Source organism: Herpailurus yagouaroundi, unplaced genomic scaffold (assembly GCF_014898765.1).
Source record: "Herpailurus yagouaroundi ecotype Mexico unplaced genomic scaffold, PumYag 159, whole genome shotgun sequence".
NCBI lineage: Eukaryota > Metazoa > Chordata > Mammalia > Carnivora > Felidae > Herpailurus > Herpailurus yagouaroundi.
In genome coordinates, this window is record NW_024412400.1 from 82,559,917 (window position 1) to 82,584,657 (window position 24,741).

Here is a 24,741-nt window from a genome sequence, read left to right on the forward strand (position 1 = left end):
GCGGGGAAGCGGGCGGCGAGGGGCGGCCGGGACCCCGGCCCAACATGGCTGAAGTTGGCATCGACCAGTCCAAGCTGCCGGGAGTCAAGGAAGGTAGGGGCCGGGGTGCGAGTCGCGTGGGGCCCCTCCCCTCTCCCAGCCCCGCTCTCTCCGGGCGGGGACGTCGTCCTTTCGGTCCCCGCGGCCCTCGTCCCTCCTCCCACCGCGGTGCCCTGGCCCTGGTGTCCTGGTCGGGGACAGAATTGAGTTCAGGCTCTACTGTGGTACCTTGGGCAAGTCCTTACGTTCTGAGCCCTCTTTCTCCTCTGCGAGACGGGGGGAAAGAGGATAGCACCACCCTCAGCAAGTGGTTGTGCAAATTGGTGAACGCTCAAGAGCTGGGTAAATCTGACTTATTTGTGTCCTTAAAAATCAAGGCCCAGCCTAGCTGGCGTGAAGGCTAGGAAGTGGGGAGGGGTTGACATTCAGTTCCTTGTGGAGCCTTTGTTTTGAAACTTGAGTCTTTCCCTCCTTCTCTGTCTCCACTTTTTCTAGTCCAGCGTCTGGCTGGCTGACTTTCCCACCTCCCTCAAGGTTTGAAAGTTTAGTCTTGGCACTGCCCTGCGCGGGCGGACGGATCGGAAGGTCCTATAAGCATTTTCTTACAAAAAGCAGGGGACGAGGAGGAATAGGGGACCAACTGGTGACCTTGATTTTTAAAGGCTCTTTATACTGATGCCCTGAAAAATTATGGCTGATTAGTACTGGACTGGTTTGGTTAGCAGTAGGTAGCCCTTTGACTTCCCTTCCCTGCTCTTGATCGGCTGCTCCAAGATCTAGCATTTTTTGTTGAAATTTTGGGTGCTGGATCACCTTAACCTTTAGTTATCTTTGGCTATTCTTTGGCCCTAGGAAGCGTGGAAATCCCAGAGTGTTATCTGAGCTTGCAAAGGTTATGTTTGTTGTGAATGTCATCTCATCTGAGCATTGTGACTTGTGGTGTCTTGGGAATGTGGAATTGAAAATAAGAATTTTTGTTTTCTTGGAACTGCATGTTTCATTGACAACTTGATTTGACTCTGATGGTCTTGTGATTGCCCAGGCCCACCAAGTAAGCTTGACTGCTTTCTTTCCCGGAGAGTTCCAAACACAGAGAGAGTCGCTGGTTTTATAAAGAATTTTTAATGAGGCCTAGCCTGTCCTATTGTTCCTGAAGGGTATTAGAGTTTAGGCTGGAGATTTTTCAACCTTTCAGTTTCCTGCAAAGCTTTGGTAAAGATTTAGGCATTCACATGTAAATGTAATTTTCACTGCACTGTCCTGACTGGTGCCTGAGTGATAGGAAAGGCAGAGCTATACTTTGAAAGTCCTAGTCTCTGAGATTGTCTGGTTGTCTTTAGTCTTTTGAGTATGAGTTTTGTGGGTGTGTATGTGTATATATGTCTGTGTGTTGGATGTTTCTAAAGAAAAAGTGACCCTGTGTAGTGTATAGTGCTTCCTTGGGGTGGGTGATGAGTAGAGTGAGCATTGGAGTTCAAACACAACTCCATGTAAAGTGTTAATCCTACTGTGCTGTGATATTACCCAGCCCCTTGTATATGTTGATGACCTGGGACAAACTTGAAACTCACTTTCTGTATATGCATTTGTATGACTCTTAGGTCTTCTGGTTTCTAACCAAGACATGAATGATTTATTTCAATACATTCTTTCTCAGGGGGTTCAACAAACACTTTCCATCTAAAAAGGCAAGATGTTTCCATTCCTACCCCCTGGAATTTTAACACATTTGAATTGACTTTCATTTTGCATAGTGTGGTGTTTGGCAATCCAGTTTACATTTCATGGGAAAGTGGTAAAGAAATTTGGTGTGGCTCTTTGATTAAGTTAGAATTAAATATTGATTGATTTTGAAGGTGGTTAGAAATTGTTGAGAAGATCATTGTCTTTGTAAGCATCTGACTTTTCTGGTTCCAAGATTCTCAAAGGAAATGATGTATTAGGCTAGGAACGTCCTAAATAGTGCTGTACTTTTTGCTCTGGGAAGTATTCAAATATAATAAAGGATATCTTTCTCTAATGTAACTCTTCATTATAGCCTAATAACTCCTTAACAATGTCTTTGAACCCTAATTTAAAGAGAATAAAGCTGGTGCCCATGTTTTGGTAAAACATACACATTGAGATTGTTCTTAGTACTGAAACTTCCAACTCAGTTTGAAAAGTAAATTTAGTGGTAAATTGTTTAATACTGTGGCATAGGTTTTTAACCTTTGTTTTTAAAAACCTATCTCTTCCACTTCTCATTCTAAATTCTGGTAGGTTTATATGCAATTACAATTTGGGTCATGGAGTTGATTTCCAATGTTGTGGGTGCCTGTTGCTTCCCACTGCCTTTTCTTTTGGAGGGGTTGGGGAACCCTGTGACCTTTGTCCTGAACATCTCAACAGAGGTCATGGGTAACAGCTGACATCAGGGAATATTTTAATATTAAAATTTTTTCTTTTCTAGGTTAAAATCCAATGCTTGCTAAAGATATCCATCATTGGACAGACCTTTAAAAAATAAAAAAACAAGACTACAGCAGTGTTTTTACCTTGGGAATCTCTTAAAATAGGGACAAAGGGACACATTTGAGTTCATATGTAGGGGAAAAGAATTAATTCTAGCTAAATGTCAACACACATTATTTCTGGTTTAAAAGCATATTTATAACATATGTACACTTTTTGTAATGGAAATACTGTTGCCAGTGTTTAGGAATAGTCCTTTATTTCTTCTGAAATATTTGAACTTCTACCCAACTATATTTGGAAATAATTCCCAGCCATTATTTTTTAAATCAGATGTGTAACTCAAATACATCATGCAATTTGTGGATATTAGACATAGGTTTAGTCAGGTTCCAACAGTATTCTGTAAGTCTCTTAGTTTAGATCACAGCTGGGAGTTTGTTTTTCTGAAAAGGAAAGTTGTTCATCAGTTGACAAACTTTGATTTTTGGTCAATTTTAGCTTCTTTGCTGAATTTTCTTTCTGAAACAACAGTCCAGACCCCTCACTTTCTTTTTGCTCTCTCCAGTTAGTTTCCCATACCACTACTTAATTGGAGTTGCTCATTTACCATCATAATCTTGTCCTTTCTCCTATCTAACAAACTTTTGACACATAAAGTGTTGGTTTAAGAGCTAATATTCAAAACCATTTCTAGTACCTTTTAAACTTTTACCAACTCCTTTGTAATTTTATAGCCTTTAGAGTTTTCCCATTTTTAGCCATTTAGCACTATACACCAACTTCCCATCAATTCCCAGTGCCAACCTTCTTTTTTCTTCTCTTACAGCAGTAAGAAATGTATTATGTGTTATGTGTTTGTACTAGTCTTCAGATGGAAACGGAAAGTTGTACCATCTCCAAAGTTGGTTAACTGTGTGTGCGTGCACATCTGAAATCAGTGCACCTAGCGAATTACTCCTTGAAGTAAGGTAGCTGCCTATTCTGAGAGAAAAATCTTCTTTTGTGAAAGATAAAATTTAATACATTTTCAGAAATATGTCTGGAAAGCACTGATTCATTTTAGGTCCAGGACATCCCGGTGGCATAATGAGGTGAATTAGATAAATGGCACAAATCCAGAGTTTTAAGGGGAAAAACACAAAATTAGGTCTGGTGCAATAAGTTAGCCAAATTTTCTCCAGGATCTAAAGCATATCACATGCACACTAGGCAATAACGTGAAGGCAGTGTCTGTGAGATGTACAGCATATGGCTTCGGGGCAAACTGATTTTCTCTTTTCTTCAAAATGCTACAGCACATTTTTTTGTTACTGTTTTTTTTAATGAGACAATGGCTGGATCTCCTTGAGTTGGGAGGTTTGTGTGGTATTTATCTTTTTTTTCCCTTTTTGGCTTCCGGTCTTTGGCATAGCCAGCAAATATGCAGCACATATTTGCATATGTGAGTGAATGAGTGCATGTATTATTAAATGCTCCCTGTTGGTTCAGGAGTCATATCTCTGGCATAGTAATTCTTTCATATTCCTTCCCATAGTATAAGCACTGAAAGGGCAGGCAGGGATCATGCCTTTTAACAACGAGGATCACAGATTACAATGCCAGAATTAAATTTATAAAACTTTTTAATCTTTTTTCTTTTTTTAATTTTTTTTTAACATTTATTCATTTTTGAGAGACAGAGCGTGAGTGGGGGAGGGGCAGAGAGAGAGGGACATACACAATCCAAAGCAGGCTCCAGGCTCTGAGCAAGCGGTCAGCACAGAGCCTGACGCGGGGCTCGAACCCACAGACCATGAGATCATGACCTGGGCTGAAGTCAGATGCTCAACTGACTGAGCTACCCAGGTGCTCCTCTTTTTTAAGTTTATTTATTTTGAGAGAGAGAGAGAGAGAGCGCGCGCGCGCGCGCGCGCGTGCACACACACACACACACACACACACACACACACACACACGGGGTAGGGGCAGAGAGAGGGGGAGACTGAGAATCCCCAGCAGGCTCTTTGCTGTCAGCACAGAGCCCAATGAGGGGCTTGAACTCACCAATTACGAGACCATGACCTAAGGTGAAATCAGGAGTTGAACACTTAATCTACTGAGCCACCCAGGTACCACTAATCTTTATTTTTGTAATGTTTATTTTTTCATAGGTGCATCTTAAAAGTAGAATTCATCCCCCAAAGATATGTATAACCTAAAAAGAAAAAAAAAAAGAAAAAAGGAATTCTGTGCTCTTCTATCCTTGGAGATAATCATTATTAAGAATAAAATTTCAGTGAAAACACCTCTAACAAATGCTCTTTTGTGGGTTTGATTTTTATTTGAGTAATAGTTTTAATTTTTTCCTTAAGTGCAAAGCAACATTTCACAATTTGTAAGCTGGAAAGAATCTTTGACACATATTTAAAAAAAATGTTTACTATGTACTACCTATTGTGCAAGGGTAGTTTCACAATAAAACATGCCCTGTAGTGATGCACGTGGTCTTCACCGTGGTGAACAAGCAGTTGTGTAGAGTTTAGGTGTTGTTGTAAAGAACCCTCTAAATGCATATTGCACCCAAAATGCCTCTCACATAAAGGGAAAAAAAGAATCTTCCAGTTAGTTGGTGTATGCAAAAATGCAATCCTTTCTTAAATGAATGATTTTTTTTAAATGGATATAGCTGTCATTTGTAAAATAAAGAGTTTTTTCATAAGCAGTTTTTAAACACTAACTTTTTTTTTTTAAAGTATCGATTCTTAAAGGACAACTTCTTCCATGTGTGACAGTGTAAAGTTAATTGATATTTAATCAAAGGATCTCAGAGTAGAAAGCATTAAAAACCACTGATCTAAGCCAGCCTTCTCATTTTCCAGATGAAAATCTGAGGGCCAGGACAGGGAAGTGAATTGTACCAAAGTGCTGAGGTTAGGTAGGAATTGGCACACTGGGGACTAGAATTTGAAACATTTAAAACTGAATATTTTCTCCTTTCCCACCCTCTCCTTCCTCTCCCATTTTCTCCCTGACTTTCTCTTTGTTTTCCCCTCCCCATTGTCATCTTTTTCTTTTATTCTGTAGATACATAAGATTATTTTCTAATGTGTTCCTTAACACTATCTTATATTTAAAACAGAATGAAAACAATGACAAAAATTTCAGAGATGTTTTGAAATTATTTTAGGGATAATGTTTGATATGAATGTTAATGAGTTAACATGGGCTTTATTTTTTTAATTAAAACTTTTTTTTTTGGTTTTATTTTTTATTTGTTAAATGAATTACTGAGGGAACTGTAGGAGGTCACAGTCCTGCCTCAATATTCTATCAAAAAATTGCATGTCTTCTCTGCTATCATCAGCCCAACAGGGCTATAACATTGAGAGGCTTGGACACTTTAGTATATGTGCTGCCGAAGCGAGCACGAGGCTTGGACACTTTAAACTTATTAGGGAAATAAACTCAAAGAAAGCCATAGCCCACGTTGTTTCCACAGTCCTGGTCAGGGGTTCAGGAGTTTTTATTGAGATAAATGAATTTTCCTCTGTGACAAAAAGCTATGTGATGTTCTGTTCATAAAGAAAGCATTTATAGATACCACAAAACCTTATTAACCTCTGTTTGAAATCCCAGTTTTCTAAGTACAGGAGCATATTTCTAAAATGAACCACTGTGACCTTTGGGGGGAAAAACAAACCTGTCACAGCTGTATTTGCAGTTTCAGAAGTAGCTAGTGGACGGTCAATTGAATTAATATTTTTAACTGATGACCGAGTTAAAGGTGTCCTGTGCTTCAAAATGTAAAATTAGGATACCCTAGATCTTGCATAAGACCTACAAAGGATAATTGGTTTTTATATTCAGGAGGACCTTGGGGGATTAGTTACACCATTTATTCCCAGATGTTTGAATTTAGAAACCAGTGCATAAGGGTTCCCAGATATTATGTTTAGAAGACATGACAGATGGGTGCCTGGGTGGCTCAGTCGGTTAAGTGTCTGACTCTTGATTTCTGCTCAGGTCATGAGCTCATGGTTTGTGAGTTTGAGTCCCTCATCAGGCTCTGCACTAAGGGTGTGGCGCCTGCTTGGAATTCTCTCTCTGTCCCTCCCCTGCTTGCACTCTCTCTCTCTCTCAAAATAAATAAGTAAACTTAAGAATAAAAAGAAAAAAGGACAAATGCACACACAAAAACAACCATTTATTTTCCTATTATTTCATTTACAAAAAACCCCCACATACATTCATGTATGTATGTATACGTATGGTAGTTGGTAACCATACACTGATATAAAAACAGTGAAAAGTTTCTTATAAACCAGAACTAGGTGTAATCTGTTATTTATATATCAGTATTTTTTTCTTTTTAGTCAAATTCATTGAGGTATAATTTATATACAGTAAAAATTCATCCTTAATTTACCGTTCTGAGTTTTGACAAATATGGTCTTACAATTATTGGAACAATTAAGATCAGAACAGTTACATAACCCCGAAACTTCTCTACCCTTTTGCCTGTCTCCCACTAGCCATTGATTTATTTTCTGCCACTATAGTTTTGCCTTTTCAAAAATATTGTATAATTTAGATCATACAGTAAGTAGTCTTTTGAGTTTGGCTTCTTTCACTTGGCATAATATATCTGATACCATATTGTATGTATTAGTAATTCTGTTTCTTTTTGTTGCTGAGTTCCAGTGTTTGGCTGTACCACCGCATGCTTATCCATTGACTTGTTGAACATTTGAGTTGTTAACCACTTTTGGTGGTTATAAATAAAGACACCATAAATATTTGCATATAGGATTTCTTTGGGAAAGCACCTATGATGGGATTGCTGGGTCATATGGTGAGTGTATGTTTAGTTTTATAAGAAACTGCCAAACTATTCTTCGAAGTGGCTGTACCATTTTGCATTCCCACCAGCAGTGAATGTGAGCTCCAGTAACTCTGCACCTTTCCCCACAGTTTGTATTGTCAGGGTCTTTTTTTTTTTTTTTTTAACTTTATTAGCTATTTTAATAACTGTATAATACCACATGTGGTTTTTAGTTTGCATTTCTCTAATGACTAAGAATGTTAAGTCTCTTTAGTCTTATTTGCTATTCTTACATGTTTGTTGAAGTATATGTTCTAAGCTTTTGCCCCTTTAGAAAAAATCAGACTGTTTTCTTGTATTGAATTTTGAGAATTCTTTATATATTGTAGCTTCATGTCTTAATGTCAGATATTTTGCAAATGTCGATGGTTTTTAAACATTGGTGCAACGTAAGATGTTCATGTTGGGAGTTTTACCATAAACACATTCCTGGTCCTCCTAGATATCAACTGAGTTTCTTGGAGACAGTTCCAGGAATCTGTAGTTCTTATACCCAGATTATATTATACTCTTGGACTTACATAATGGACATTTGTAATATACTGAGAATTCTCTGGCCACCCTAGTGAAGGAATCCTCCCTGCTCCAACCTCTCACATTTTTGTATTGGCAGCACATTTCTCTGTCAGTGTTCAAGAATGAGCATCATCTTTTCCCCCTCTAGTAATTGAAATTTGTTCCTCTAAGGTAGGGATCTGCACACTGTGGCCCATGGGCCAATCCAGCCTACCCACCACTTGATTTCATACAATAGGTAAGCTGAGGATAGGTTTTATATTTTTTAACGATTGAAAAAAAAAGAGGAACAAAGATTGGTGAAATATGAAAATGATATGAAGTTCATATTTCAGTTCCTATAGGTAAAGTTTTGTTGGAACAAAGCCGTATTCATTGTTTACATATTGTCTGTGGCTGCTTTCACACTTTAAAGGTGAGATGAGTAATCGTGGCAGAGACCATATTAACAGAAAAGCTTAAAATTTTTACTATCAGGTACTGTATAGGAAAAAATAGTGGTTTCTTTTGAACGGTTTTTGATGAAAATTTAAAAAACTTCCTTATTTAACCTTTTCTTGATACTTCAGTTATCACCATGAGCATCAATTATAACTTTACTATGTTGGTGCTGTTGGGGACTGTGGCTGATGGAACTCTTAGGATAGTGTATTTTATATTTGTAGTGACTTTTAAAAACTTAGACTTATATCCTGATTTTTTCTTTATTCTTTTAGGAAGAAAAAATTTACACTCCATATATACTTCTGGGTATTTCAAAATTGATTGTATAGATAGACGCCTTATGTAAAATAAGAGTATGTCATATGCCAGCTCTGAAGAAGGATCTCTGAGCTTTCATGAGTAGAGGGCATGAGTAAACAGATTGAACTTTTTAAAAAAGTTGGCTTATGATTTTTAGCTTTTTACTTATACTGGCTTTCTTCAAAATGTGTTAACTGACATTTGCATGAAGGAAGTGTTACTTTGTCTTCTTAGAAACTTGTATCAGAAGTACCTAGGTTGATTTACCACTAAGCTTTGAAGCCTTAATGTGTGATGAACATTTCTAGTCTCGATACTGCTTCTCAGTTACCAAATACTAGGGGAGTCTCCACTGGACTTTTTTGGCTTTCATTTTTCTAATGAGTCATAAAGGCTGAGTCACTTTCCATTAACTTTACTCCAGGACTTTTAACTGTATATAGTAAAAGTGTGAGTGGTTTATAAGGGTGTCTGTCTTTCCCTCCTCACTGCCTCCCCATCAATGACTTTTTTTTTTTTTTTAAACTGGGCTGTATAGAGAAGTCCATGATTTACTTTATAACATTTGCCAGCATTTGAGTAGCACCTTTACATCAAATGCTTTAAAATGTTAGTTGTTTTTCTTTACGTCTTTACAATATAGAATGCTAGGATTGGCAAATACTGTCAAAAAGTCCTTATTGTCTAGATGGGAGACCTGAAGTAGATAAAGAGAAGAAAGAGACTTGATTAAGGTCTTTGTCCCCCGCATCTGCACTTACTGAGTTTGCTCTAACATTTGGGCCAACAGCCATTTGAAAAGAATTGTTCATTCTCGGTGTTTGTATTTACAGATCACTTTCTGGTTTTGCCTACAAAAGTTCCATTTTCCTATCTTTGATTGCTGGATTCTAACTTGACATGATTACTTCTATTGTTTTCTCAGGTTTCCATGGTCCCACGTTATTATTTCAGAGCATTTCTTCTTTTCTAAAATTTTTATAGTTACCCGATTAAAGCCTCATAGAGCTTATCTTCCAAGGTCATTTTAGCTATGTGTATGTTGGAGGGGAGAAACTAGAGGTTTAGAAAATGGTTAGGGAGCTACGGATAGATGCCAGTTTACCATGCTTTTACTGTGGACACCCCTGAAGTTCCGGAACATGGTTTCAGTGGTTTCTCGAGCTCCCCAAACTAGGATAATTACTAAACTTAAAGACAGGATAGCCAAATAATTTTAGGCCTAACCCAGATACTTTGTGATTAAAAAGTGCAATTCTGTTAATTTTACGGAATAGATATATACTGGTGATCACATAACTAAAGGAGACATTGCTGAAATGCCCTGAGCAGTTGGATGTGATTACTGAGTGAGGTCCTTGTCACAAGACCTCTTCTGAGTGTGTGAAGTTTTCATTGGCACTTAAAACCTGAAGGGTACCTGTCTGTCATAGACTGTGTTACTCTTAATTTGTTTTCTGTTTTCTAATTGATTACTAAGTAAAGCATGAAATCAGCTCTATAGATTATAGAATAGAAATCATGAGGGTGTCATTTAGCTGTTCATATTTGGGTTTATTGAAATTTTATTTTTATTTAGTTTTCTTTCTGTTCCCTGTTTATGGGTTCTGTCTGTATATTCCTCCCAAAATGTGGAACAGATATTGGAAAGATTTGTGCCAATTCAGAGGAGGTAAGAAATACAGACATTTGATTCCTTTTTACTTGGCAATATGTAATATACTTATCATTTTCTTCTTTCTTTTAAATGGAGTGGGCAAGGTGACATTTTTACTCTATATACTTCTGCTATGCATCTTTTTAGTAGTTGAGCTCCTCCTAGAATTATTTTGTAGTATTTGATCTAGTTTACTAGATTAAGTAATTCATCCCAATTGAAATCAGACTTGTAGTATACAATTTAATTTAATCTTTTTTTTTTAAATTTTTTTTTTAACGTTTATTTATTTTTGAGACAGAGAGAGACACAGCATGAGCAGGGGAGGGGCAGAGAGAGAGGGAGACACAGAATCCGAAACAGGCTCCAGGCTCTGAGCTGTCAGCACAGAGCCTGACGCGGGGCTCGAACTCACAGACCGTGAGATCATGACCTGAGCCGAAGTCGGACGCTCAACCGACCGAGCCACCCAGGCGCCCCTAATTTAATCTTAATCGGACTGTCTTCTTTCTAAAGGAAAATACCTTGAACCTAGACTTGTAAGACCTGGTTTCACATCTCCTGTTTACCACCCATTAGGTGTAAGGACTCAGAGATAACATTGTGTCTCTAAGTTTTAGTTGCCTTATCTGTTTTTTGGAGAAAATATTTACTGGGTTTGTGATTACGGTTAACTGAAGAAATGGATATGAAAACATTCTGTGAAATGCGGTGGTATACATTCAAGCTCTTGATAATATTATTGTTCAAGTTGTCCTGTAATACTTTTACTTTTAACCTTCTTCCAGACCGTTGTTCCTGTGAGTCCTTATCCCTCTGCCTAGAGTTTCCTTCTACGCAATCCAAATATAGTATGGTTTTTACACCCCCCACCCCCACCAGGCCTAGGTCAAGTACTCATTCTCTCTTGAGTCTACCCTACTTCATTTCTGTGATTTCTTCAACCCACTTTGAACTACTTATTTCCTTAAGCAAAATGATTCATTCTTTGTGTTAATTTACTCATTTTCTCTCAGAAAAAGACTGGTGGCTGGCTGATCTCAGTATTTTGGGGAGATCGTTACACATAGGAGATACTCCAGAAAACTTGTCAGACTATCTGACAGCTTGTGCCCAGGGGGCAAACTGACCTGAGTTAACTAACCTGACTAATGACACTAGAGTAAGAGCTATGATTATTTGCATTCATTCACTGAGGTAGGAATAGAGGACTAGGAATAAGTCAGTTTTACTTTTTGTTGTATGATTTTTTTCCCCCATTTCTCAAATTTTTGTAGGTTGATTGGTGTTAAGGTTAAGTCAAGGCCTGAACATACAATAGTCTCCTTTGGAGGCAGTGATCTTACCTATTTATGAATTAATTTTAGTTATGTAAGACTATGCTAATGTGTGCACATTTTCCAGGAATGTTATATAGTGTCATTTTGTCACTGTTACTAGAAGTGTTGGGTTCTGTTCAGAATTTTTATGTTTACTATTTTCTCTCTAGATTTATTTTGATATAAAGGGAGCAAGGGTCTTACGAAGCTTTACCTAAACAGAGCAAACATAGAATGTATTTTTAAAGTTCTTGATTATAAGGGGAGATAATTGTGAAGAATCTGAAAGTTTTGAGTTGGAGACTAAGATGGATGTACAGATTGCAAACTTGAAATGGTTTATGATCAAAAGAGGGTGGAAAAGCATGAGCAAGAGTCAACTCAAGAGTGTTCTGCTTTGGGCATGGATATACTCTATTGTACTTATTTTGGAATTGTTTTCTAACTTAGGGTACACTGTTTAGTCTCTTTCAGTTTCATATCACATAGGAGTTAACACTGCTTTAAAAATAGGCAGTGCTGCAAAAAATAAATTTATACTTGTAGGCAGCCATTTTTTCAAATGTTTAAAAAAATCGCCCAAATAATTTTGACTTCTTAAAAACCCAGTGAGGCAAGTGAATCCTCTAGAATAGAAAGGATTTGGATAGCTTGTTTTCCTGTTCACAGGTGCAGGCTGTCCCTGATTTTCTTTCAGTTCTCTGCAGGGTAATTGCATGTAGAAGGTCCTGAAGCTAGTTTCAGTAGCATTGCTGAGAGAAATCCAAGGCATTTAGGAACACATTCTAGTTGAACTTAACATTTGGTGATTTTTTAAAAAAAAAATTTAATCTTGATTTATTTTTGAAAGAGAGAGAGAGAGAGAGAGAGCAAGTGGGAGAGCAACAGAGAGGGAAGGAGACACAGGATCCAAAGCAGGCCCCAGGCATTGAGCTGTCAGCACAGAGCCCAATGTGGGGCTCAAACTCACAATCTGTGAGTTCATGACCTGAGCCGAAGTTGGATGCTTAACCGACTGAGCCACCCAGGTGCCCCTGAAACATTTGGTGATCTTTAAGAAGCCTTCTGAATATGGAGTGTGCTCACTTTTCCAGGCTGTACTGTTGTTATCTGGCCTCACTTAAGCCTTTTAGTAAATGACACAGTTCACATTTGTATTCATTGGACAGTAAGTGACTGATAACATGGTCTCATTTTACCCTGATACTAAAGGCTCTGAGAGAACTGCTAGTTAAAACAGGAAAAGACTACTTTTTTTTTTATAAGGCACCAGATTGAGTGGAAGGTTATTTTAAGATTTATTGGTGGTTGAAGCTACTATACAGATGAATAAAAGCAGATGTTTGCCATTTTGTATGGTAGAAATAGTTAAACAATCAACAGCGTTGAAGAAAGCAGTATTTGGTGCAGGAGAGAACACAACAAGTCATCCTATAGGGTAGTCTTTTTTACAGGCTGTGATTTTCACATTTTAGATGATGTGTTGGTGTCCAAGATACAAATGTATATGAGTTACCCTGAATCAAGTATATTTTATGCAACCCTATGTCTTAAGTTGGATGAATTCTTAGAGATAATTTGTACTGTTTCCTTACAGGTCAGGACATTGAGGTTCTGATTTGGGAAGTGACTTGTCAGAGGTCACTTGGTGAGTGGGTGACAGAACCAGAACTAAAATTCTGACAGGTATCTGGAATTAAGAACAGAGCTCTTTGTACTTTAATTTGTGTGTTCCTTATATGCTGCAGTAAAGCCATATTTCTATAAATTGGGCAAGAAATATCCACATTTCTTATAGGAAAGATACCAAAATGGCATGTGGATTTGGCAGAAAGCTTTCACTAGAGCAACTCAAAGAATAGAAATTAGGAAAATCCGTCTAGTTTTAGGCATTCACTGTTTTTAATCTACGTGTGAAGGTGTTTATATTTTGACTGGCTATACTTCTATTCAGTGGTCTACCCTCCTATCATTCTTGATGTTGATTAAACTGTAATTACATGACTTTCTCATATAATTCTACTTTGCTTTCTAACTCTGGACATTCAGTTGAAAAGAAAAGTTTGAAGTGATGGAGCTTATTAAACATTTTAGACATAGTGATTTTCCTTTAACTTAGGTCCACAATATGTATAGGAAACATATTCTCCCTCAGTTGGACATAAGAGGTTAGAAAGAGCTATAGAAATGTAGTAACTGTTAACAAAAAAGAAATGTAGTAACTGTTGATTACATTTTAATTCTTTGGTAGAAGAAGAGGAAGTAGTGTTTGCATATTCTGTTATGGATTCTATACTAGACAAGTGACTAGATCTGTGTTAATCAGTGGCTTAGTTAGGGGACCTGACTAGATGAAATACTTAGTAGAACATAACTAATTGTAATAATTCATTAATTCTGATGATGCCAATAATAATAGGTTCCACTTCTTGAATTTCCTTTTATTGAGTGACGGATGTATTCCTTGACCCTTCACTTATCTAATTTATTTCTCAAGAAGTCCATTCTCATTTTACAGGGAGGAACCTGAAGCTCAGAGATTAAATAACTTGCCCAAAGTCTTGTAGCTGTTAAGCAAACAATATTTGAATCCTGATGTATATAGCTCCCGTTTGTTTTTTTCTCTTTCTGAAACACTTTTTATTTTTTTCAACTTTTTTTTTTTTTTTTTTTTTGGGACAGAGAGAGACAGAGCATGAACGGGGGAGGGGCAGAGAGAGAGGGAGACACAGAATCGGAAACAGGCTCCAGGCTCTGAGCCATCAGCCCAGAGCCCAACGCGGGGCTCGAACCCACGGACCGCGAGATCGTGACCTGGCTGAAGTCGGATGCTTAACCGACTGCGCCACCCAGGCGCCCCTGAAACACTTTTTAAATAGGACAAATCCAAAGTCGGATAATGTTATCACTTCATATACCCTGTTTATTTTTGTAATTATTGAAGACATCTCAGCTTCCTCCTTATTGGAATTTGCCTCCAAGCTTTGGTTTGTGCTTCTTTCGTCCTGCACCACTAGCTGAGTTTCCAGCTTTCTTTGGAATAGAGAACCATCCAAAGTTCACATCTAACTTAAATACCACTAAAGTGAATAGAAATTTTTCTCAAAAAAAAAAGAAAAAAATAGGGGCGTCTGGGTGGCTCAGTTAGTTAAGCGCCAGGCTCAGCTCAGGTCATGATCTCATGGTTCGTGGGTTCCAGCCCCATATTGGGCTCTGTGCTGACAGGTCAGAGCCTGGAGCCTGCTTCGGATTCTGTGTCTCCCCCCCTCTCTCTGCCCCTCACTCACTCATGCTCTCTCTGTCTCTGTCTCTCTCTCTCAAAAACAAATAAACATTAAAAAAAGATTAAAATAATAACAAAAATAAAACAACAACAACAAAATAACCTGTATGATGAACTTCATAGAGAGCCAAAGTGGTTGACAGAGTCACTTCTTAAACTCCTTGCACAACTCCCTGCTGTCAACATAGGAGTTCTCCATGTGTGCTTTGAAATATAGGCTGACTTCTTCTAGTTTACTGGTGGATTGCTTCCTTCTTCTGTGTAGACTGTATTTCTAGGAAATCTGATTTTAATGTAAGCTTACTTATCTTATAATTAGGAAGATAAATCTCCTCAACTTCTGGGGAGGCATTCTCCTAGATTCTAAGAAAGTACCCATGATCTCAAGATATCTTATAGAAAAACACATTTCTAGTGGGTAAACATGACCAATTATTGAGCATATGGCAGCATATCAGAGTAGAATTCCAAAAATCTCAAGATTTACCCATTTGTTTTTTATTCATACTTTTAGATTTATATAATCCAGTATTACTGAAATGTTGTAGACTTCTGGCAGATGGTTACCAGAGTGAAAGTGTGAGTAGTACAATTTGCTTTAAGGGAGCAAGATTCTAAGAGAATCTTTTTACCATGTCTACTTAATCCCATGACCACTACTTGAAATAAAGTTTTGGGGGGCAATTTTGAGTATTACTCTTGATTTCTTGAAATTGAAATGTGTTTACTAATCCTAATAGGAAAAAAATGCTAAAGTATCTACTTGCAGAAGAGAAGTTGAAAGTGGAAATATCTGACTCAAGGGTAAACAGAATGTGCAGTAGCTAGTACTTAAGGAAACTCTTCTTGTCATATGAAGCCAATAAACCAAAATGGTTTTCTTTCCTTGGTGTAAACTTGTACTTAAGCTGGGTTGGATGTGATCTTTTGGGTTTTAATGGGCATGACTGGGTTTATCCTACAGGGGTTTAAGGAGATGGGTGGCTTTTCTTTCTAGGCTAAGGCAAACAGAGAAACCAACACCATTTGAGGGCTGCCAAACCATCTGAGGGCTTGTTTAAGTGCCAGGAAAAGTGCCATTCAAATATTGGAACAAGAGAAGGTCGGAGTTTCTTTAGGGATACGTGCAATCAAAATAAAAGCAATAAAGTCTTACAGTCTGGATATTCTTACTGGAAATTGGCTTTGAAAAAAAAAAAAAACCCTGTCTGCTACTGTTTATCTAAGGGTATTTAAGTATTTTGGGTATTTTGAGGACTGTTTGTGGTTATCAAGGGTCTTTTGTTTTCTACATAGAAAGTCTGACTATCTCCATCAAAATAATTTGTGAATATGTATTTTTAAATATATACATTTCCTGCAGTACTCAAGTCCTTAACAGTGGTCGTTATCACTCTGTCATTTCAGGTGAGCAAACGTAAGTTATATTACTTTGTTCAGGATTATTCATCTAGTGAGTGTTAGAGCCAGGACTGTAATCAAAGTGAGAGTACTCTTGGTTACACCATACAGTATCCTTATGCAGTGAGTAGTCACTGAGTACCAGAGTTCTGTGTAGTGTATTGGAGAAAACACTGTGTAAAGAGTTTCATCGTTTTCTTTTTTTTTTTTTCAACATTTTTATTTATTTTTGGGACAGAGAGAGACAGAGCATGAACGGGGGAGGGGCAGAGAGAGAGGGAGACACAGAATCGGAAACAGGCTCCAGGCTCTGAGCCATCAGCCCAGAGCCCGACGCGGGGCTCGAACTCACGGACCGCGAGATCGTGACCTGGCTGAAGTCGGACGCTTAACCGACTGTGCCACCCAGGCGCCCCAGTTTCATCGTTTTCTAAGTGTAATTTTGCTAGTCTTTTTATGGTCAAATATGAAATTTTATAAATCCATTTAAAAAGTAAACTGAATCATTTTAAAGCAGGAGTTATTTCTTTTAAATCTTTTATGATATCAAAAGTAATTATTTATTTAGCTGCTGTAAATTCATATATTCCTGAATTGTTCTGAAGTGGAGCACCCATGTAAAATACAATTGTTCTTTAAGGAATTCACCAAAGATAGTAAACTTAGGAGAATCATCTCCATTTTTGATCAGTTTTATTTTCAAGGTCATTTGAGATTCACAGGTACACATTGGCTAATCAGAATGCAGAGTTCTTCAGTAAGTGTTTGGTAAGTAAGTATTAGCGATCTGGTGGGTTTATTCAGTAGCAGGTGTATTTCCCAGAATTTAATTGCTTTAACTGTATTTAAAATCAGTTCACTTGCCTTTCTAAGTGGAGCTTTGCTCCTTTGTTTCTGTGACTATATGTGCACAGTTGCTGTAGAGCAACTTTTGATTCTTTCACTCTGGTGAAGTTAGCAAAACTACCATCGCTTTAGGACTAAAGAAAAAGAAACAGGTGAAATACCATACAGGAATTTTGAAGATAAATCAGTGGTTAACACAAAACCAATAATATATTCAAAACCCTTTCTTGTCCATACTGGTAAAATAAGTTACATCTGTTGGCCTAAAATACTATGTGTGTGTGCCTGTGTGTGCTCATACACACATACACAGATGATTGAAATGGCTTTAAATGCTACTGAGTAGTCTAGTTGTCTAAATTATCAGTAACCTATCTATCACACTGTGATTATTGTTTAGAGCAGTGCTGTCCAATAGAACTTGTCTGATGGTGGAAATGTTCTATATTCCACACTGTCCAAAATGGTAGGCATCAACCCCATATGGCTATTTAGCCCTGAAAATGTGGCTTGTGAGACTGAGGAACTGAATATTCAAATTTTAATTTTAGTTAATTTGAAGAAATTGCTACATGTGAGTAATGGCTACCATTTATATTGTGGGGAAAAACAAATTGTGACCCTGGTGGATGGAATAATAATGATGAATCAATAGAACATACAAATTTGGTCTAGTTTAAGGCAATCTTTTCTAACATCTGTTCCAATATTGGATGTTGTAGATGTACATCATATGGGGTTTTGAAGGGTCTTACTCGTGGTCACTTGGTAGGACTCTAAGGACAGAAAGAACCCAAGCGCCAGTTTGTTGGGAACTCAGATGAAGTGACCTCTAGGTTGAGCTCATTTTGAGATTAAGGGATGCTTCTTGAGAAGAAAGGAAGCTCAGTTTCAGGGATTTGCATTGGTATCTAGATCTGCCTTTTCTGAAAATAGATAAAGTCTGAGTTGTCACTTTTCTAGAGCAACTTTTTTTGTTATTGCCAACACAGAAAACTTTGGCTTCAGAGTACCAATCCACAAAGCTGATGCCTGCAAACCCAGAAAGCTTGTGAGATTGTGTTTGTGGGGTTTTTATCCTTTATGGTAACTTGAGTCAGATACTTCCTTATGGAAAGCTTTATGTGACAGTTCTACCAGGATGAGTCAATACTGCCCTGTTCCTGCCCTGCCACCCCTCCCTCTCCCCCCACCCATGTTTTCACTATTCCTCTCACCCTCAATCTTTTGCTCTGTCAAATGGAAATTCCTGACTCAGCCATTTTCACTTTTCCAATAAGTTACCCAGTTACTCTGTGGTCTCTGATAATGATGTAGATGGTTTGTGATATTAAAGTAGTACTTCTGATTTGGTGACTTACATTATCTCAGCATTTTCAGAACCCACTTGCCTGCAATCTAGTGTGTCTGTGGTTAGCTATAATATACCTACTTGCCAAACTAGTGGTTTGGGTTACTGGGCTTTTCATTTAACTTCGAATTTGGGGGATTAGAAAAAAAAAAAATAACTCAGGAACCTATTTTAATAAATTGCATCAGAGTGAAATGTTGGAATTATATTAATTGTTTTGTTTTTTAAAATGTCTCCTTACTGTGCTCAGTCTTGTGCTTTTGTTGAAGATGTGTGTGCGTGTAGGCACACGTTTAAAACTCATACTTGAACTATTGATGATGTCCATTATGTAACTTAGTGCTTCCTATGTAACTTCCAGCATGACAACAGTTTAGTTGCATATTTGCTGCTAGTAAAACATTTCTATCCAGTGACGAACTGGTGTTATTTCTCTTTTTAGGTCATGAAAACTGAGCAACTTTTCATATTTCCCTGCTTGCTTTGGTTCTCAGGAAGATCAGATACAAATTTGGGGACTTATATGGACTTTATTTTTGCTAGCATACTTTTTCCCTTAATAACAATAACAAAAAACTTTCATTCTCAAATGACTCAGGACACTAACTCCAAGATTCTGAAAATTCCTATCGGCACCTTAGCATACATTGCATTCTCTGCTTCAAAATGCCACATTCATCTTATGCATCCTGCTGGGTTATTTAGCTTAACACGTATAACCTCATCTATATTGTCATTTTTCATAGCCTTGGGGTCTCATCTTGGAAGTACCACTTCATTGACTATGTGATCCTTGGCGTTGTTATTCCAACTCTCCAAGGCATCATTTCTTCAGAAATTGAGTGATAATGTTTAATTGTGGTGTAAAGCGACCAACAGTTGACCACCTGCCTGAATGGACCACCTTTATAGATATTCTAGGATTCTTTCAGCTTCTATCCATTACTATACATATATTATAATATATCCAAAATTTGGGGGGTGGAAGCAGAAACCCTTTACTGTCATTTTAGGTAATGTCAGTAGACATGCAGCTCCTTAGCCTTTTTCAGGTGTGCTGGAAGGTGAGGATGGCTCACACCTGCAAAAAATGCAATTTTTCACGGTATGTCATTTGTATTAATCACCATTTTTCTTAGGAGCCCTCATTTCCACATTTATTTGAAAATCATTATCTCAGGCCCTGGGATAAATGTTGGAGAGAAAATGATCCATAATATTTTTCCTGCCTTTCAAGGATCTTGAATGTATGCTGGGGAAACAGATGGGTAAATTAATTATAATATGATTAGTGCTACTGTAGTATATTTACTATATGCTGTGAAATCACTGGGGGAAATATAGCATAGGTAAATCTGCTGGGTGTGTGAGAGTCCATTGTGACGGTTTTGGTTTTATTCTATAAGATTGGATTAGTAGAGAAATGACATTAGAATGAGGGTTTGAAGACTGATTATGATTTTTTTAGGTAGTGGAGAGGTGCCTCAGGTAGATAGAACAGGTTTGTGCCCTGCCCCCGGTGTGTGTAATGGTGACTAAGCTTCCTTCAAGTTGCAGGATGCTCCCATTCTCTGTGTCCCATACCCACACCAACCAACTAAAACATAAACAAAACCCAGTAACCATAAAAATCCCCAAATAGTTGAAACATTGGTTAATGATACTTGACTCAATCACTTGTACAAAGTGTGGATGAAAGTGTTTGTCTTTCAAAAAGGAATTGTAGAAGCCTGTGTGCATTTTTCAGGTAGTTTAGTAAGGGGATTGGTAATAATTCTACTAAAGATAAATATTCCAGAAACGTGGATCTGATTTAATGATATTATGCGTCTCTTATCAGAAGGATCCTCTATCTTCCAGACAGATGGAATAACCATAGTATATGGGATAGAACAGGGGATTTGGAGACTTGATCAGAATAATAGCCCTGCCATTGACTACTTTGACTAGGAACAAAGTAAATGAGGATGGAAGGCCTGTGTCATTTACTACTGTTTTGTCAGCCCAAATTAGGTGCCACTCTCCTCCTTCTGTCATACTGTACTTGGATTTTGTTAATTTCAACAGGATGGACATCTAGGACATTAAAAGTCAGAGAAGGAGAAAAAGTTTCAGTTACCCTTTATTCCCTAGTAAATTCATTGTTCAGACATTACTGAGATCTTATTCCCATCGTTTCAATTTCCTGCCTGAATGGGAAGTTTCAGTTGTCAGAGTGGTCAGTGATTCAAAGCTATGTATGCTATTTTAGGACTCATAATTGTGGCAGATGGTTACGAGAGTGTCCATAGTCTATAACTGAGCATACCTAAGAAGCTCCCGAGCTGACGGTGGTAGTAATAGGGGGGTGAGGGTTGGTTTTGGTGTTGTTATTAGTGATGGTGATATTGATATCCTCTTGGTCCCTATATAGGTAAAATTTGTTGGGGATGAAAATGTCAAGGACTTGGCATTAGGATGATAGCTGTTCATAGTTTTTCCTGCATTCTGTTCTCTTTTACTCAGGCAGTGTTATTAGAGCTTTAAATAAAGAAAAGAGACCCTTCTTTAATAAATTAGGGAGACATTCCTTTTGAGGGGCAACAAACAAAGGCATAGGGGTTTACACATGTTATTTCTTTGTACAAATTGTCTTTAACATCTTTTGGACACATTATTCTGAAATTTATTAATACTCTCTTTGCAAATGGAGAAAATCTCATTGATACTGGATGGAGAGTAGGGGAGATGGGGCAAGCTGGTTAGATCCCAAAGGGAAATTTTCCTTGGAATTTTCCACCGTTGTCACACACAGCTTAGGGTTTTTCTTGCACATCACCCAGGAAACACTGTGAAATGAAAAGAACTTTTTATTGCCCTTGTTTTTTAGAATTGAATACAGGCTGACTGTGATTGCCAGAGACTTATTCTTGGGAGACAGTGAGACAAAATAAACAATATCCCCCATTTTATTGCTCTATTTTGGGCCCTGGAACCCACCTTCTGAGCACATGTGCCATCCTTACCTAAATTCTGTTGTATCCACAGTTTCAAACAACCTAATGCATATTTATTTTATTTTATTTACTATTTAATAATATCAACTCTTTTCTTACATAGTGAAATATAGACTCATTACTTCTTCCAGGTTTGGTTTCCAATTCATTTGTTCATTTGTTGGGCAATCTTGGTCAAGTCACTTTATTTCTCTGAGCCTTAGTTTTTTCATAAATAAAATGAGAATATTGGTAAAACCTTTACCTTCAGGTAATTAGGAGGAATGTATATGAAAGGGCATTGTAATCAATAAAGTGCTATATCAATGTCAACCGTGGCTGCCTGTCATTACCAAACTTTTCAACATAGAATATGTGTCTGGAACATCATCCTCATTCATAGAGGCTGTTTTCATGTGTACAGAACAAAGGAAAACAAGTATCATCCCTGTTCTCAAATCAATGAGTATGTATTCCATCTGTTGCTAATAGCATTCACACAAAAATAGGATAATTCACAAATTATACCAGGACATAAAAGGCAGTACAGACACAGTTGAAAGAAATAGTTGCTAGTGAATGTATTATTAATCCAGGCATTTGTATGTGGGTGGAAGCTTGTAAAGACTGAGTCATAGGAATTGTATTTTCAGAAAGTTTGGGGTGTGAGTACAAGAAGGACAGAAGGGGAATGACTTCTTCACTCTTCTGGTTTGTGAGAGTCAATTGCCTCCCCATCTAGAATGCCTACTCCCTCTGCCCATAGGAATTTTAACCTTCTTTTGAAATTCATTCTGTATGTTAGCTACTTTAAGGTTTCTTGATATCTCTGAGTCACTGCTATTACTTACAACTACCTCCAGTTCATAGCAAGCACATTTCCTCCATTATTTATGCCTTCAAAGAGTTTTCTGTAGCTCTTTATAGCATTTATCAAATTATATTATGTTTATGTACCTTTCTGTCATCTCTACTTTCGTGATGGCTTGGAAATGACTTATTTATCGCAAGAGAGCTCAGCAAATGTTTGTTGAATGAATGCGTTTACTAGGTACAAACTATGTCATTTGTGTATTTAGGGGGATCCACAAATGAATGAAAATCATCTTTTTCTTCAAGGAAAATGGATGGGGGGAGAATATATATGTGTGTGTGTGTGTGTGTGTGTGTGTGTGTGTACACGCACATATATATTTTTCAAATATATATCCTGTTTCCTATTTCTGAAATTTGCTTGGTTTAATGTAAACTAAATCATTGTATACTTATATGTATATATATGGATTAAAAAACACTAAAACTATTTCATTTAGTGGGAATGGAGAAGGTTTCTAGTTTTTATTTAAATGATATCTGAAAGTTTTACAAGTCTCTGTAATTCTGTTGTAACAACAGAGCTTAATTCTATTTATAAAATTGTTTTCTTCTTTTGGCTATGGAACTTTCACTGTTTTTTGACTTTATTGACCAGTGTTTCTTCATTTCTTTTTCAATTAATGAATATCTATTGAAGTCTCATTACATGCTACATCCAGTGCATATAGAATTGTGTGGAAGGTACAGAGATTAGTCCCACAAGGTCCCTGCCCTGAAGAGTTTGCAACTGGTCACGGAGACAGCTGTCTATTTGCGTTGAAGGATAAAATGTGTTTCTTTCTGTTGATGCTCTTCAAAAGCAAGGAGGTGGAGTTGCATGATTAGTTTTCAAAACAGTCTTAGCTACCATGCCTTAATTTTGGGGAAAATGTTTGGGGTCAGAGGGAGGAGGCTTACAGGACCATTGAAGTTTGGATGGGAATGGAGAGGAATGATGGAATGGCTCTAATGGCAAGATCGGCTTGAAATTTGAGTGAGTGAAAGTGAACATGGGAGGGAAGAAGTCTGAGAAGTGGGAGGGTAGGCATTCAGGGTCCAATGATACAGCTTAAGTGTGCCTGCAGGGAAAGGTGGTGAGATGAATTGATGCTGTTTATCCTCCTATACTGCTTATACTGTTTACTTCAAAGTAGAGTAGATTAGGGAAGGAGAAAAGATCCAGGCTCTGAATTTGGCCTGGCTGTGAAATGTTTTCTGTAATTCCCAGTCTGGTTACTGATTTACAAAGGTGGCTGGATGTGTGGTTGTTTTCCAGCTTGTGTTAAGAGTCATGATGCAGAGTGTACAGAGGCACATCTAGAAAGGAACTAGAGTGGATGCAGAAGAAACTGGAGTGAATACATAATACTTGGCATAAATGAGATCATGCATTTGGAAGTTCTCAGTAAACTCTGAAATGCTAACTCGGTGTATTGACAATACAATTCTGTGTATGAGTGTGTGCACTTCCTTTAGTCATTGAAGATCTTCTAGATTCTCTTCTCACTCAAACCCTAACCCATATGCGCTGTAAGAAGATTTAGGATCAAATAACAATGATACTTCATTCTTGCTGGTTAAATACTAAGAAGTCACTGAGAAGAGTCATTGTTATGGTAACCAGTAATTCATAAACTCCTTGCACCTGCTATGATATGGCAACTATGTCTTTATGTTTATGGTTTAGCAGCATATGCTATTGATGGAATTAAAGATGTGGATTTAAAAAGAAAAAGTTTGTGTTGTAGAATTTTAAAATGCAGTGTGTAAAAAATTACAAAAAACAAAAGAAATACAGAAAACCCAGGGTGCCTGGGTGGCTCAGTCAGTTGAGTGTCTGACTTTGGCTCAGGTCATGATCTCACAGCTCCTGATTTGGAGCCCTGCATTGGGCTCTGTGCTGACAGCTCAGAGCCTGGAGCCTGCTTCGGATAAATAAACATTAAAAAAATGTAAAAAAAAAAAAAAAAAAAAGAAATACATAAACCCATGATCCTGCCACCCAAATTTAGTAGATGTTAATATTTGCCTTATTTGCTTTAGTCTTCTCTGTTTTGTTTGTAAATCAATAGAACATCTGATATAGCAAAGGCACTCCTGCTCTTTGACTCTCTTTGTAGATGAGCACGATTCAATTCTAAATTCAGTTTGTGTCAGTGCTGTATATTAAAAACATATTTTTATTACAGGTGTATGCATCCATAAACATTATGTTTTAATGTTGCACTGACTAAAACAAAAATATAAAATTATTGCAGTTCTTCACATGATTATCCACATGGAAACCTGCAATAATTTTATAATCTTTTATTCAGTATGACCTTAAACATGTATAAAATATATTGTTTGGCATAACTTTCTGCCTTGGTAACATAAATTGAAGTGGCTTTTAAGTTTTTTTGACCATAATCTGCAGGATGTTGTATGTTTTACAGTG

General features: G+C 37.5%; 1 protein-coding gene across 2 annotated transcripts in view; it reads left to right on the forward strand.

Annotated features, from left to right (window-relative positions):
* The first annotated feature begins 6 nt into the window (after positions 1–6).
* Positions 7–24,741, forward strand: part of CCDC50 (coiled-coil domain containing 50) — a 65,800-nt gene continuing 41,065 nt past the window's right edge. For both annotated transcript variants that reach the window (XM_040481099.1, XM_040481100.1), the window contains exon 1: positions 7–93. In XM_040481099.1, coding sequence (XP_040337033.1) covers positions 45–93 — 49 coding nt within the window. In that variant the 5' untranslated portion in view covers positions 7–44. The remainder of the gene's footprint in view (positions 94–24,741) is intronic.